The 16,817-nt window shown below is 50.9% G+C and overlaps 2 protein-coding genes across 6 annotated transcripts in view; one reads left to right on the top strand and one right to left on the bottom strand.

The window, feature by feature from the left end:
• The window catches only part of Gkt (tyrosyl-DNA phosphodiesterase glaikit), an 85,716-nt gene that overhangs the window by 22,339 nt on the left and 46,560 nt on the right, over nt 1-16,817 (top strand). The gene's annotated exons all lie outside the window — the stretch shown is intronic.
• The window catches only part of Trpgamma (Transient receptor potential cation channel gamma), a 75,261-nt gene that overhangs the window by 17,862 nt on the left and 40,582 nt on the right, over nt 1-16,817 (bottom strand). For all 5 annotated transcript variants that reach the window (XM_076820475.1, XM_076820473.1, XM_076820471.1 and 2 more), the window contains exon 3: nt 3,211-3,497. In XM_076820475.1, coding sequence (XP_076676590.1) covers nt 3,211-3,381 — 171 coding nt within the window. In that variant the 5' untranslated portion in view covers nt 3,382-3,497. The remainder of the gene's footprint in view (nt 1-3,210; nt 3,498-16,817) is intronic.

The following is a 16,817-nucleotide window of genomic DNA, read 5'->3' as shown; positions in this document are numbered from 1 at the left end:
TCTAGGAATCGCTGACCGTTCACGCCCCCATCTGCGTTATTCAAATAATTTTACAGCAATTACGCGCAGCCGGTAAACAACGCGATGCTATTTCGAAGCGAGCGATGGGCCATGGACTCGATCGCCAATCCAACCGTGCGTTGATCTACTACTCGAGCGGCGTCGAGCCGAAATCGATGGACTCCAAGTGGAGCGAGAAGAATAGAGACAGGCGCAGCTTCGAGTCGATCGCCACTCGTCAGCCTCTCCTAGAAACAAAGAGCGCGAGAGGTAGCGAGAGGCGTGGGCGAGCGACGGCTGAAAACGTGGATTGAAGGCTGGCTTGAAATTGAGGCGATCGTGGGAGGGAAGGAGGGAAGCAATTAACGACTCGGATGGCCCTCCATTGTTCGGCGAGGAAACCCCTCGTTACAGGGGCAACTTCTCGTTACGCCTGCCATTAGACCGCGGATAAGGAAAGAATACCGATGCACCGCGAGCGCAACACGTTAAAGATCAAGCGTAAGGGAAAACAATGGCAGACCCTGGCCGTCGTTCCGCTCAAAGGCGGCATTAACCTTTATGCCCGCGTACTTCCTTGCAAACGGGATATGGCTGGGGATCACGGAGCTTTTCCTTCTCGGCGCTGGCGATCCTCGAGCACCGGTGTAACGTATAAAGTGGATCTAACGAGCCTCGCGATTACGTAATCGCGACTGCTGCTAGCCAGTGCCATCCATTGGATTATTGTTCTAATTACAGCCAAGTTGTAGCTCGCGACGGTACGACCGCGCTGCCTCCAGTACAACTTAATGTAACGAGTAGGCACCGAGCACGAGTTACCACTGGAGACAGATTACGAGGCGGGCTTCTCTTTCATCCATGCTTTACGTTTCCCGAAGCGCGTGTCAAGATCCCAACGAATCCTCTCGAAATTATCCCAGCGAAAGGGAAGACGGGTTCCTCTCAACGTCCAATCTCCCCGATCCACTTTGCCGCCGTCAAAGACTGTGGACCCGGCATCGGCGGGACCAAATAGCGACGACGGTGCTTGCAGAGAGCGACAGGTCGAGGACGCGTATTTGCTCCGCGCCTTCCGTTCCTCATCGGAGGCGGTTCCCGCGAGGCAGGATCCGGGCAAGGATCCGCGAACAGGCTGGATCGATGAGGGGGGAGGAAATGAAATTTTCGAGGTAACGCGAGACGTGATCCCCGGTTGCTAATGCCCCCGTGCGCGACAATTAAGCCGCCCTCCGATGGTAATCATAGAGTCGGTCGCGTCCTTTCCGTACAAGGACGCGTGCAAATATATCTTGCGGTCCCAACGGAGGAGGGTCGGTCAGAGGGCAATAGAGGAGGCTAGGCGGTGGATGATGGACAGTGTTTGCCGAGGGTGTGGCGGCTCCGACAATTAGGGTGCGCCCGGGCAAACACTCGTTCGCTGTCAGTGTCGGCCCTTGGCACAGTATGTCATCATCTTGAAGCCGAGAGGGGTAATCGCGGCAGCTCACGCGTCGTATTCCACCGGCGCTGCCGCTTCTTTCGCCGGCAGCCTCATTATTTCCTTCTCCTTGGACAGTGGAGAGGGCGTGTGGGGGCAGCTTTCACGAACAGCTTTTCTCCGCGGACTCCCTTTTATTCTCGGCGGAACGCGAGCGCGGAACAGCCGGGTCTCGCGGGATCGTAACGAGTCCCTGGCAGGGTATAGAGCCGGGCCTGGGTTCTATTCTCGACCTGGCCGATCGTGTGCAGCGATTCGTCGGATGATTTAGCTGCGGTTTCAACGGCTACCGACCCTCCCTACCTTCTCGCGCGGTTGCTCGCGAAGGAGATTCTGATGCATCGCGTCGACGCCGTGAATCAAACTGTCCCCCTCTCTCTCTCCGCGGAAACAAAAGAATACTTGATGGATCGTTCGCGCCAGATAGTCTCCCTAACCCAGACCCTCTTCGACCCGACAGGGGAATATAGAGACGCGAAAGGTTGAGTCCGACTGGATGAAACCGAGGGATCCCTGACTGGGGCTGACAGGCCGCGTTCCGTCGAGGACGTTTACGAGGCAATAAAGGGACGCAGTCGTCGCTTTTCATCGCGCCGACAAATTAAACGCGCGAGGCGCTGACCAACGCTTGCTGGAATCGTCGCGAGAGGATCAAACAGGATCTTCGCGAGAAACGCGCGATTAAACGGGACGCTGGTTGTCCTGCTGTCCACCTTGTTTACCATACAGCCGGCCTCCGTGAAGTCGACCTAGGAGAAGCCTTTACGACACACTAAAAGTGGAAAGCTCCATTGGGAACTCGTAGAAGCTGGCATATAGCGCGCGTCGTCGTCGCCCCTTTACACCCTCTCTAAGCTACTAAACGAGTCGAGAAAAAAAAATTCTCCCTGGCCCATTCGTTTGCACGCCTAACGTCTCAGATGAAACTCTTCGCGCCCTTGGCGCTGCTTTTATATTCCATCCTTAACTCGTGCTCGCCGTCGTTGGCCACGGGAATCAGATTACCCCCGATTATCGAAATAATATTAAGCTTCAACTCGGCAAGGGCCAGTGCTCGAAGGAGCCACCTCCCATCGCCGTGGGTCTAGGAGATCGCGAGATAATCGCCAGCTGCAAGAGAAGTTTCGAGGAGGCAATAAAAGGATAGACCGCGACGGGAACTTCTCCTGATTCGCAGCGGCAACTTCCGCAAATTAGATCTATGTCTAACGCGGTTATCGATCGCCTCATCAATTTTTTCCATTTCTCTCTATTCCTCGTGGTTTATTATTATTATTATTATTATTATTATTATTATTAAATTAACGGGAGAACCCTTTAGATACAAAGTATACAGCAAATTAGTACAAAGATAAAGTAAATATAACAAAAAACATAAAATAACAAAAAATAAAATGTAAAACAATAAAATAAAATAAAGTGAAATAAAATAAATAAAAACAAACAAAACAGTCTGAGCCCTAAGACCTAATCACAGCACCAAAGGTGCTTAAATTAATTTAAATTAGTTTATTGCTTCAACGGATTTCGTCTCGATAAATTCTTCGTAACGTTCGAGTCGAATAGAATGTTGTCGAATGTTGTCTCGAAATAAGGTGAGATAAGGATAAAAGCATGCCGAAAAGATAGAAGTCGACGTTCGGTCTCGAGCCGCCACTTTCTTCCGAGACAAATTTAAGAGACACAAATACAAGGATCAAAACGGTTGGTAGATAATGTGCTTGACTTACCTTGACCTTCTTGTCAACTTCCGGTTTCTCGAGGAGGCAGGTTGTCTGCTGGTGCGTGGCCAGGGGCGGCAGAGGCGGCGCCTCGGGGTCGAAGCTCACCCGATGCCCGACACCCCGAAGGAAACCGCCCCCGGCACCCGAATCCCAAGGCCTTGTCGCGTTGGTACCCATCCTCAAGGAAAAGTCGGCGCTGCCCTCGCCGGCGGTATCAATTTCTTCGTCGATACCGGTTTCACCAGGGGATCCCGCGCCCCTGGCGACTTCCTCCTCATCTTCGTACACGCTTTCTGAAACAAGCGGTGGGGGCGTCACTTTGATTAGGACGCAACTGCGTCGCGACGAAGGTACCGAGTAAATACTACCGGGGCGATGGCAGACGTTAAGCCACACAGGCTTGGATATTAAATTGAATCCTACGCTCGCGACGATGTTCCAAACTTGTTGCACACGCGCGGAACACTGATCACTGAACTGTGTGCGAGTTGTTGGACAGTGGTGACGAATGATGAACATTCTCGCAGAGACACTTTGTTAAATAATGGAGGAAATCCCTGATTTTTAAATGAATGACTACGAAATAATTTCGAGGCCCTCCTGGCCAGGCTGGCGTTGAATTTTTATAGCAAAAATATGGACACTCCTCCTCTCAGCATACCGTCGAGCGTGCAAATAAAAAATGCGCGCAAAAATGCCGAGAATTCCGCGGCTGGTCGCTGAGGGGACAAAACGACGAACGAAGCGGGGCTGGATCCACCCCGTTGGTAATCCAAACGGATGATGGATCGCGGAATACACTCTCCCTTATTGGTAGCGGGCAAACAGACGCGTAGAACGCTGGCTAGCTGCAACTCTTTTGCGACGCAACTTCCGGAGCTCTCGATGCCCGACGACGCCCATTACGTCGCAATAACAATCATGTATTCTACGTTACCATGAATCAGGGATGATCTAGATCGCCCGCAGCGAACAATCTACCAGACCGATTCTCGAATTGGGGACATTTTTGCAGACGACGCCGAGAACTTGCTACAGCCGGGGCAGCAATTTGTATCGCGCAGAAAAGTGCATCTGCGCGCAAGAAACAACGAGGTAAACGTAATGGACGAAGATAATAAATGTGTTTTTTGGACTGCGCGTGGCAGGGGAAGTTGGACAAGTTATCGTCGCGCGTTTTTCCAGCGACGCTCAACAACCGCCGCGGTTCAGGAGGATGACGTTTTGTTCGCCTGGCATCGATCGTCCGCGGTAGCGAGAGGACTTTTCTAGTTTCAATACACCGCTGGCATGATCGTTACCAGTCGATCTTCTAATTCTTCCAGCCCATTTACCGGCGATTGCCCGACAACATCGTTTCGCTGGCCGCTCCTGCAAGGCGGAAGCGGATAATCCGCCTCGGTGCTCCACTCGCGAAACCACTTCTATCTTCTCATCCTCCCTCGAGATGCGGACATACTTCTCGATACACAGCACTTCGCGTTATTCGTAGCTGATACCGAATGCCCCTCTATTCCCCCGGAACGATCTCCTAAGGAATAACGACGTGGAGCGAGCTGAAAACGATCGAAATAATTCCTTCGGAGGCTATTAATCCCCCGGGTAAATATGTATCGCGAGAGTGGCGAAGTTTCATCGTTAGTTCATCGAGCGTCGCGCCGTTGCGGCGAGGGTTGCGCGACGAGATCGTTAGAGAAGGATCATTTACATAAGGCAGGATGCGTTCGGGCACCGCATACGCGAGTTGAGTCCAGAGATGAGCAGAACTTCCCTCGAGTACCTAATGGCAAGGAATACGAGCTACGTAAGACGAAATGATTTGTTCAGACGTTAGTACATCCAGACGGAGCGTTAAACTTTGAAACAGGCGGGACCTAGAATATCTTATGATAAATTCGCTACCATCTTACTTTTGCGCAGAAGCTTTATACCGAAGATTCATGGTTTCCCTCGGAAATTTTGCTTTCAAACGTCCGTAATAATATAAAAAGGCAGAGAGTACGTTCAGCATATATCCCAGGAAGGGGAGGGTAAATATTTTTTCGCATTTCAAAGGTAAACGTTACAGGAGACCCGCCGTTGTCGCTATTCCTTTTGCCCTTCGATTCCCGCGTGATCGCCCAAATGGAAGTCAAACGCGTTGCCGTTTCTTGCGCGCGAGATTTCTTCGCTCGGGAGCTCCCGATCGGAAGTCCTTGTTCCCTTTGCACGATCACGTTTCACTGGCACGAGTTGAGGTTGCTTCTGAGACGCCTTTAAACCCGTATAACCGAATAATGAACGCCAAACGTGCACAGAGGGACGAAGCAAATTAAAGTTTCACAGCGTCGACCAGCCTCGATCGTATTTTTCACTCGTCCGCGCGTTGTTGGCCACAGTCGAGCGGGTTTTATTGGCTCTGCTCGTTTGCGTGAAGCTTATTTTCACCGCCACGTCGGATAAATAGCGCCGAGTCGATACGCGGCGGGATAAATGATCGCGACGGGGACGTTTCCTTGGAACTCGCGGGAAGGAATAATCAGAAAATAATGAATCACGGGGAAACTGCTGGTGCTCGACGGTGCGTCCATTTCGGAGGAGAAATATTGCTATCGATGGTGCACAGGCACGAACAAGCATGGCTGCAGAATCCACGCCATCGAAGAAACGCGAGGGACGCATTTACCTCTCCAGGCATCTCGCCGGAAGTCGCCCGACGTCTGTGTGCCTTCCTGAGAGGAAAGACAGACTCCTTAAGTAGCTAGAAAAAGTTTCAGGCGACTTCTTAATGCTTCGAACAAAGCGTATTCCAGGCAGCCGTTCGCGCTGCTTGTACCATTCTACTCGAGTAACCGGAAACAACAGGGAACGGGAACTTTGTAAATACCCCTGGAAACGTTCACCCCCTCGGAACAGACTTCGCAACATGTAGATCAGATTTGCGCGAAACAATGAGACAGGCCCAGGGGAAGAGACCCTTGATTCTCCGCAAGAATTCGTCGACGTAGTTCCCCCGCGATTTAAATGCAAAACAAGGGAGGCTCTGGTCACAAGCCGTGCCCTTTTGGAATATCGTTAGGGCAACGGTGTTCCAAGTACGGGGCATGTACGCGAAAGTCTCGGGTAGTATGAACTCAGGGGGTGAAAGTCTCGCGCGTATATCTCAGAAACATTCTAGGGTTACCTTTTCTGGCTTCGGAGGAAAATGACCAAAAAACTCGGGTAATATATATTCAAATTCGATTGAAAGGAGGCTTATCACCGGCGGTCCCCTGGCCATCGGAACTTCGACCCCGCGCGGGTCGTTGAGCTTACCACGAATCGCGTGTTTCGTGCAGAGCTTAGATCGATAAAGTCCTGCGCGGGCGTGCACACGGCTGCCACGTCTAAAAGACCTTCGCGAATGCACCGATGTGCATCCCCTCGTCGGTGGATGGGATCGAGAGTGGTCTTCTCTGCTCCGCGCTCGGGTGCTCCCGGAGGAACAGGGGTTATAAGCATTGTTCGTGGATCGGGACTAAAGTTTCAGAGCTATTTTTGAGAGGTACGATCGGTAAACGTCCGTGGCAACGAAGTTACACGGGATGGTATTTTCCGTCGGCTTCGAGCGAACGCGCTTCGCTGCCTTGTACGTCACGGAAGGGATATTATCGGTTAAGAGTCTGGGACATTGGAATCCCTATGGGGGATGGGGAACTGAGAATTTGTTACATTTCGTGGATGCCTGAGCTACTGATATAATAGATGTGGAATTTGCCACTCGCAATTACTGCGAGTAGACAGTTTGCGAAGGAAAGTAATTTGACGAACATACCTCCAACAGATAAAATAATTCACCGGCAACCATTATTCTAAAAATCGCAAAGCAGTGCGCATTTCTCGACCACGATTTCTCTTACCAAATTGCGGTGCGCCTGTTAACAATCGACAGAGGAGCGTTCGCACCGCGGTTGGTCCTTTTAATACCCTTCTTTACGCGCCCATTAAACCTGTTACGATCCTCGCGCTGGTAACAGTTGCAGCATTACGGCGGAACACGTTGCCGCCGACGATCATCCCGAGAAGCGATCGTGTTTGGGAAGCTGGCACTCGTTGAATAGCATCGCGCCCCAGAAGCTACGATATCTTCCACCTAATCAGAACGGAACTGCAGGTCGGCCTATGCAGCAGAAAAGCCTACGTACGCTGCACCTGTTGCACACCACGTACCTGTGCAGGGAATCGTTTCCGAGAAGCTGCGCTCGCGTGCACGCGTCGACGCAACTTCTTGGAAACGTCGAAAGCACGCCAACACTTTACCTCGCTGCGAACCCACACCCATTCACCCGCCGACTCGAGATTCGCTTCTCCGCTTTTGATGGTAATTTGTCCTGTATACACGCCCCCGCCCTTCGCTCGACAATCTTTCGAGGCTACAGTCAACGGCACAGGGTTAGCCAGTGCACACTATCTCGCTTCTCAAATGGTGGTTGCTTCTGCGTTCCTGGGATAGGCAGCTTTATTGATGTTCTTCCCGAGAGATCTTAGTTACTGCACGCGCCTTTTTCATTCCTCCTCTGTACTATCTTTCCCATTTTTTTTCTATCCTTCTACTGAAATATGGCGTGAAAGTGCAGGAAGAACCCAGTACTCCTCTACTCCCTTGGCAGGCTGGGAAATTATGCGACGATTTCCCGCGCACGCGAGCTTTGACCCGCGCGCCAGTCCACGGCCAAGGAAATTGGCGTGGCGAGGGTCCGGCAGGCCGGTGAACGATCGAGCATATTCGTTCGTGCGCGATTCCCGGGGCTGAATTCGCCTGTAATTATTAGATCGTGTGCGTGCACCGCCGCATGCGGGGAATTAGGGCCGCGGGTGCACGCGAACCGACAGTCTGCACGAAAACGACGTAATCGCGATGCGCCTGAACCGTAAAGGGTGTTGTTAATTACGCCACGGTAATAACTGCCAATAACGAAATTTCGAAGCATCGCGTTTGCTCGGCTCCACAATCACGAGTTATGGCCGCGGAGCGCGGAAAATTGGAATCGGAGCTGCATATTACCTCCAACACCAAACGCTGGGCCATTTCGAAGATGAATCGGTGTAGGGAAGTTCCATTACGCCGCGCGATCATCGGCGGAGAAGTTAAGCCCGGCGACTTCAATGAACTCTCCGTTCTGAACATCCGAAACGAAGTGGACGAAATTCGCCTTGTTATCTGAACGCCGCGGGCCGCGAGAGTCGAAGATAGATGTTCCTCTCTGTGTACTTGACGCGAGCCAAACCCGCCAGCAGTATTCCGAATTCCATAAATCCGGCGGCAGAAGACTAAGCAGAACCACTCTTCCTTTGGCCCCACAAGTTTTTAACCACTCGTAAATCCCGCGGCTCGCTCGCCGCCGTGCCCGCCGTCGAACCAACAACGGAAATTACAATTTTATTCCCAAAGGCAGCCGGGATAAATGGCGCGCGGCGCACAGTTAACATCGCCGTGGCTGTTTTACGGTCCCCTTGAAGCGAAACTCGTGCCCGGAACGATCGCAGTAAACCAAAGATATTCCCGTAAATCAACGTCCGTCTGTCGAACGGGTCGTGTCTCGCGGGATAAGTCATCGTAATGAGCTGGGGGCTCCAAGAATTCCGTGGGATAAACGAAGCGACAAGATTTATCGCGCCACCGTTTCTCCGCTCAAAAGTGTTCCAGTAGCGCGTTTCGTTGAAACGCGGACCTTCCCGGAGTGAAAAGCAAAGCTTCTTACTGCGCTAAACGAAATTACTCGGCGGGAGTAAATCGTGTACAATCTCCCTTCGTCGCGCTGGATGCAGTTGCACGTTCGTTGCACTTCTTCCTCGAGTGCAGCACATCCAGCTCGCGTAATAAATTTTCTTTGTGAATCCTAGGCGCCTTGGCTTTCGGGCAAGCTTCGCGACGATCTTAGAATGAATTCTTATTATCGATTTCTAACCGGGCAGTCTTGAAACTTCGGCGGTATGACGTAGGAGAAATGATTGAGTTGTATCCCTGAATTGGAACTGCGAGGTTCGATTTTCCGATATTCGGACAGTTATTCTGGTTTAAACTGTTTGTGTCGTCGATGAATTCTTTATCTCTCAGCTTCATACCAGCACAGTGTACTGGGAATCGCGCTGCAAATGAGCGGGCACAACCAACCGTGGCGGCAGGAAGGGCGAACGCTTCGTTATTATCGCGACGAGGGAGGATATTTAATTACGCACGGATCTGCATACAAATGAAATCCATAGTAGCCGGAAGTGTGCGAATGCGAGGGCACACGAATATCCCCGATTTTTGTTGCTCCGCGAGGAAAACGGGACGCGCTCGCTCGCGTGGCGTGTAAAAAATTAACGCGTATAATCCGTCGGCTCCTGGTGATTTTTACAGCACGCTCGAGCGCGATGGGAACGCGGCAACGCGCGCGGGATTACTCGAATAGTATAGCTTCTGACGGATTACGGTCCGCCACCGCCAACCGAAGGCTCTTCCTCGGCCAGGCCGAAATGTCGCCGTGGGATTTTTCGCCTAGGAGGCTGCGAGAATTACGTGTAAACGTTAAACCAAAAGCCCAGTCCTCGACACCGTTGGCAGGACAATTTAAATCTTCCGAGTTTTCACAAACGCGCTCTCGTTCGGCCTCGATGCTCGAAACGTGCAAAAAGTTTGGGGGATTGAGCGCGCCGCGTTAAAGAACTTTGGCCATTTACCTCTGGTCTTTATGAGAATTTTTCAACTATTCTAATCGACCCTCTCTAGTGATTTTTTAATCCTTTTCCTCGCTCCGGAGCTGGGTCCTGAAATTCTGGAATTTCGGTGTCTGTATTTTGTAATTGTTTGTCGTTTGCACGAAACTAGGGAACAGTTGACACTGAATTTCGTTCCATTGGATTCTGGATGGAAGTGGATTGAAGAGCTTCTATAAAATCTCGCTCTAGAGTGCACCGAGTGCGGCTCACGTGTTGCCAAATGGGTATAAGCACAGCTGTCTGCGTGAAGGTGTCAACGGTACGTTTGCTTCTTTTCCGGCGGTGCCCCAGTTGTCACGTGCACGAGGATCGCTAAATTCGCGTGACCTGTTCACACTCGTCAGTAGTCAATAAATGTCTATTCAGGAATGAAATTCCGCCAGGCTCGAGCCTCTGGGACGGCTGTGCTTCTCTTTTTTTTCGGTGTCCCGGTTCCCTGCGTCCGCCATCCGTTCCGAGCCACCTAATTTCCTTGTCCGAAAGTCCTTTTAGAAATTCCGCAGCCGAAATCCTTTTACGTAATCATTGTCGCACGAATTGTATTCCGTTTTAACCGTTGCGAATTATTCCGCGGAGCGATCGTTATCATATTACTGGCTGGTAATGAGCTGCGTTTTATCTCTATCAACAAATTAAATGTAAATCCCTCGTTTGGTATTCCACGCGTCGTGTAATATTCCACGGTTTATCGGGGCGCCTCGTTTTACAGGAAGGCGCGAGCCAATATCGGCTACATAATAAGAGGCGGAGTGAAACAAAAGCGGGAAACAGTTGCCGGCGACGCGGCTCATTTGCCTCGCAAATGAAGAACCGATATCTCGCGGATAAATCATATTTAGAAGCGACGCGAGTGTCACTGAGCGAGCAATTCGATTTCGCTGGGATGAAAACGGAGAAACGCCGCCCGCGATACGTCGTTCGCGCATTTCCAGGGGGAATTGCCGCGCAAAGCGGCAGAGAGAAATGAAAATCAGAGGGGCGGTCTCGCGCTGGGAAACGGGACGTGAAAGCTCCTCAAAGCGAGTGGAGATATTACGCGAACGTTCTGCCGGGTAGAAAGAGATTATCTAGAGGAAGCGGGAAGAATGGCAGGCGACAAACAATCGGGACTGAAACAACGGTCACGAATAATGCAACTTCCTCAGCGGATAAGCTCGCTACTTAATCCGCCCCCCGAATCGAATTTATTTCCCGCTTTAACGCGTCAATCAACCGGAAGGAGGCGTCGCGGCGCCGCGAGCGGTGCATTTATCTTGCGTGCGTTCGATGTCGATGCTCGATCAGCATCCGGTAACTCTATTGTACAAAATCATCTCGTTGAAAGCCGCGCGGGAGTGAAAGCTCTGAAAGCTGCTCGCCCATTGGAGTATCGTTGCTCTATCGCAGCTTATTGAGAACACCTGGCTTATCGTGAAACATTCACGATCAGCACGATACGATTTTTATATCTCCAACGATCTTCTCCCCCGAGACGCTCTGGCTTTCGTTCTCGATTCAACAAACAGTCGGGGATCCAGCAAAAGATAAACTGGCTTCATTGGAAAACTTGGAGGTTTCGCGAATTTATTTCAAATCTTGCTCTTTCTCCATCAGCTTGTCCCTCATGTCTGCTTCTCGTTTCTTGTAGCGTTGTCTAAACTTTGCCATTGGTTGAAACATGCCATTGGATGAGGACATCGTAATTCCTTTGTATCTCGATCACTTTCCGCCTCCTTATTTAATTTCGTTACAGATCCAGGGTGGCTTCAATCTCGATTTTTCTTTTTTACCACCGCTCGTCGACTGTTTTTCGACGCGCCTGGAAAATGGGTCGCCGGGCGTTGTAATCTAGCGAAACGGAGAAAGACGGCCGATTCTAATAACGAACGGATTTAAAATCGCCGTCGAGTGCTCATACACGAGTCGCGCGAAATGTCAGAAGCACGTGGACCCAATTTTCCACGGATTTCCCGCGGCTCCGCTTTTAGGTTCCCGTTCCTAGCGCGTTGCGTTTTGTGGACCAACGGCTCGGATGCATGTACCCTCGGTTTCGCGTTTCATATTGGCCGCTGGTGGGCGTTTTATACTCAATAAACCCCGCGTATTGCGAGAAAAAGCAGGCAGCGACGGTAGGACGCAATAAAACGTTGGGCTCTCCTCGAGTTGTGCACTTTAGCCATCGTATAGGTTTCAATTTTAGCAGCCGGGCATTCTTCAGGGCGATACGTCAGTCTCTGTAAAAATAAACACTTTGAACGTACACCGCGCCGGTTCCATGCTTTTTAAATCACAAATTCGCCCGGCGTTACGTACTGAGAATTTAGGTCCCTTTATTTGAATAACCCCGAGCAGGTTCACCGACCCTTCCACTAGGCGCGCAAATCTATTGCGCAACACGGACATTATTTCCACGGTGGGTGTCGCTTTATGGAAAAAGAACCTCGCGAGAGACGGTCACCTGTATTTCTCGAACGAACGTTTCGAAAATGGGTAAAATGGAGGCAAAAGAAAAAAGCAGTTTACGTGGGTATAACATCGTTTGTTTACTCGCTCGCTAATTTATTCCTTGCTGTAGAGCAAAATAACAGTGTGCACCCTCACGTCGGACTAATCCACGAATCACGAAATATCCTACAGACCTTCCAGCATCCTAGAAATTATTCTGCAGCACTCGCCACGAATCATTTGAAATTCAATCGACTTTGAGTTTATCCAGAGCATCTGCAAATTTTGAATTTTATCAGCAATCGTTCGATCCTCCCCCTTCGAATAAAACAAACGAATATCCCCCCCCCCTCCCCCTATGAATATTCCCACGACCACCACGATACACGCGAATCCACCGTAAAGGAACCCCGGCGACGAGTAATTTAAAAAATTGAAGCCCGAAGCCGAAGAGCTTCGCCGAGGAAGAGAGAGCTCCCCCCTTCCTTCCTGTTCAGGAAATTAATTTCACGTCCGAAACCTCGGAGCCCCTGGCTACGAAGCCCCTAAAGGGATTATTCGAATCTCCAGGCGAGTCGCCCTCTTTATTTCGTGAAATTCCAAGTGCATCGCGCTCGCAGCTAGCCTGAAAAAAAAAGAACGGGACAGGACAAAGTAACGAGGACCTAGGGGAAGTTCTCGCATAATAATGCTTGCTTAACCGGTCTAGTCTTTTTTAATGGTGCGGGGTCTTTGCCAGCGTAATGAGTTCATCCTGCCTACCTAAATATTTATTTAAATCAACTGCTCTTGGTTAAATTGCAGCACTGTATCGTCCAGCCATCCACCGCATTACCAGTAATCTAAAATCCCCTAAACCCCTATGCATTCTCCATTCAACAGTTCAGCCGAAGCCCGTTCCGCTTTTATCTCACTGTTAATCCTTATCAGTTCAAGTTTCGCCTCGATACGAGTCGAAATCCGGAAGGATTTTCGCGCGGCGCGTATGACGTCTGCACGCGTTCGCCGAAGTGCATCCGCGTGATGCAACTGTAGAGGCGCATCCGGCGTTCGGGGACAAGTTAGCAAAGCCATTTGCATGAGAACTTTCGCTCCGATAGCCGTGGAAATTTTCGTACCTCGCGATTCGAGCTCCGGGAGATTTAAATGCCCCGATACACGGCGCGAGGCTTCGGGGAAACGCAGAGAGAGAAGTCTAACTGCTTTCACGTTCGAAACGCAGGGAGCGGTTATTTAAATTCAAATGATACGAGCACGACTCGCGGCGCGGTCGGTTTTAAAGACGGCCAGAAAATAGAGGACCCACCGTGGGAGCTCGCGGAACGAGAATTTAATGCCCCGAGTTTTCATCGTGAAGGAAACGTTGGAAAAGGGGAAACAGACACGCTGCACGTATTCAAGGGGGCTAATTTAGCGCGCTGAAAGCTGTCGTCGAGTTTTCTCAGCTTCGCACGCGTTACCGTCACCCATTCCCCAGTGTTCAGACGTTTGAAGATGATCCTCGACGCTGGCTGGCGATATCCTTTCGCTTTCTGAAAGCTTTCGCTGGTCGTAAGTCGATCTCGTTTACTCGGCGGTGGATCGATCAAGGGAAGCCCTCTGGGAAACTCTCGAGGCAACAGATTCTGGCTTAGATCTAGTCACTCCCCGACATTCTACACAGCTGTGCGATAATTAGGCATTCCTTTATGGTGTTTGCGTCTCCGTGCTTCCCCGTACATAATTGATGCGATCCGCGCAATGCTCAGCGACTCGGTCCCTTTGTGAAGCTCAACGGAGCCTAGGGGGAACGTCGAAGACGCTCTCCCTGGAATCCAAAGCGGAGTCTTGCCAAGAAGGCGGTATTTCAAGCGGTTAATTAACGATTGAAAAGGGGGCCAGGCATTCTCCGGGAGGATAGCCGCGAGGATAACGTCGCGATAGCAGCGAACAAAAGTCAAGACCGGAGCCTCTTCGAGGGCCGATGGTATTTCGCCCGCATCCATCACCCTGACGTTCACTAATCGCTGAAACGTTTAGCCACGGTGATTTCGCTGGCCTAATTCGTTGCCAGTATTTCGCGAAGCTTTCGGCCCCCGCCCGAGGGTGATCGATCTCTCGTCTTGAATCGAGCTTGCTTGAACTAATAAACGCGGGGCCGTGACTCGTGCAGCAGGATCAACAGAGATCAACAAAGATCAACAAAGATCCCCGGCGCGTCGCCATTCACCCCCGGTGTCTGAGAGAGGTGTACCGCCAGCCAAACAATCCTCGATCGGAAGATCACACGCCTGGGAAGGCTCGAATGTCGCCCGTTCAATTCGCCCTTCGCTCCACGGCCTCTCTCATCAATCATTTATCAGGTTACCGTGCTTTCAGTCGGATAGTCCATTATCAGCGTGCCCGCCGATGGCCAAGCAACGCAAAACCGCGCGCACACGACCGTTTCTATCCGGCGCTGGCACGTTTAATTGCATCGATCGCTCCACCGAACGCCACCCCGCGTTTCATCGCGATCGCGACCAAGCCTCGTTATTACTTCGAGGATCATTTCGCTTCGAGCCTCGTCGAGCAACGAGGAGAGACTCTCCCGCGACGTCCTCGAGAGTCGCAAAACGAGGACCAGCAGCGAGGTCGATGGTTTTTCGAAATCACTTTCGAGTATGTACTCCGTGCGAGTGCGTCTGTTGCGACTATCCGCGACCGAGTTGATTAATTAGAAAGAACATAGCTGTGGTTAGAGCTTCGGGATGATTGTCGGCTTTGGAAATGAACTTGAGGAGAGAAGAAGAGTAATGTCTGTTTTATAATCGTAGCCACGGAATCTTTTTATCGTAAAGCTCCACCACAAATATTTTATTTTTAGGTTCGCCCTCGACCGTCACTGTAAGACGATCGTGATCGAAGGATCCGCGGTGCTGACGCGGAATGAGTGGAAAGTGGAAGGAACCTCGCGGAGAACAATTTCAAGCGGCATAGATGGGTCAGGCGAGGCCACGAGATCGACAAACGGAAAGGGTGGCGGTGCTAAGGAGGCCGCCAGTTAAATTTTATTGCCCCGATCGAAGCGCAGGCTTTACGGCCGCGCTTTCCGCCTTTCACGCCCGCGCCAACCGAATCGTTCCTTGTTTATTCCCATTTTCCCGTCTTTGCCTTTCTCCCAGGTCGCTCGAGCAGGAAGCAATTGCTACTGGTACGGCGGCCTCTTTAAAAAGGAGGATTTATTATTACTCTAATGCGGAATTTTCCAGTGACTGGGCCGATGGAGGCCTGGAATACGAGGAGACACCTGGATCCGTTATCTCCAGAAAGCCTCGCGAAAATCATAGTCTGATGAATCCTTCATAAGAATTATTTGTGGAATCAGACTATGTTTTGTGCCACACTGAAGTTTATTTCAATTATACGTTACCATTTTAGGGTAGAATAAAAGAGAATTACGACTGGCGATTCCATCCCGAGATTAATTCACCTTAATCCTAGGCTTCAGGTTCGATCGAGCCCGATTCGCGAGATCAGTAAATGCTTCTAAAGAGATTGAGGAAGACGTTGGAACGAGACTTTCATCGCGCATCCCTTGAATTCTCAAGTAAAGATGCATCACCTGGAATACACTTTAGTAGCTCTCAAGCCGCGAAAGATGCGCAATCTACACTACGGCTCAGTCCTCAGAATAGTTCGTTGCTCAAAGTGCAGGACCCATTAATACGTCATCGGAATGCAATCCCTGCTGATTTACCACGGCTGAGCCGCTCCACTTGCTCGTCGTCTTAGAAGAGAAAATTGAACGTCACCCAGCTGGAGCACGATGGCATCCGATCCGAAATGGTAGACAATAAACGGTCGATAGCAGAGATACGGGAAACGAGGGCACGGGCGAAGGAAGTTTTTTCGCTTGGATGCCGGTCGCAACGGACATCGAAGCCAAGGATCGCTCGGATTACGAGCCTCGGGGAAATAAACCGGCGCTTGATTTCAGGTAGCCAGGAGAGACGAGAGAGCGAGGAAAATTCAGTGTATCAGAGAGGAATGCGTGTCACGAATCGAACGTGTGCCGCGGCCGCGTTTCTCGCTCCGATCATGATTCACGTCCGTAGCTATAAATTTCACGGGCCGCGATTCGGCGGGAATTCCTTTCAGACCGACGCCGATCGACCAGCGAAGTCAGAAACTGCCAGTCTGCTTGATTCTCAGCTTCGCGCTGGAGATGGAAATCGCCATTCCACGGAGTCGCGAAATACGCGGACGCGCAAATATCTGGGGAGAACGAGAGGCGATAGGATAGAAATCTCGTGGACGGGAAATCTGAAATTTCTCGTTTCACAGTCGTTCACGGGGCAATTGTCTGGAACGTCGAAGCTTTTACACCGCGGAAGAAGAGAGAAAACCGCGGCCCCGAAAACTTTCCCTCCGTTCTCCTCGCGCCAAAGCACAGCCGTTTGTACGTTTTCCACGTCGTAAGTGAAGCAAGTGAATTAACTGAGGCG

Source organism: Andrena cerasifolii, chromosome 9, assembly GCF_050908995.1.
Source record: "Andrena cerasifolii isolate SP2316 chromosome 9, iyAndCera1_principal, whole genome shotgun sequence".
Classification (NCBI taxonomy): Eukaryota; Metazoa; Arthropoda; class Insecta; order Hymenoptera; family Andrenidae; genus Andrena; species Andrena cerasifolii.
Note: the sequence above shows the minus strand (reverse complement) of the source record. Positions and strands in the feature narration are given on the sequence as shown.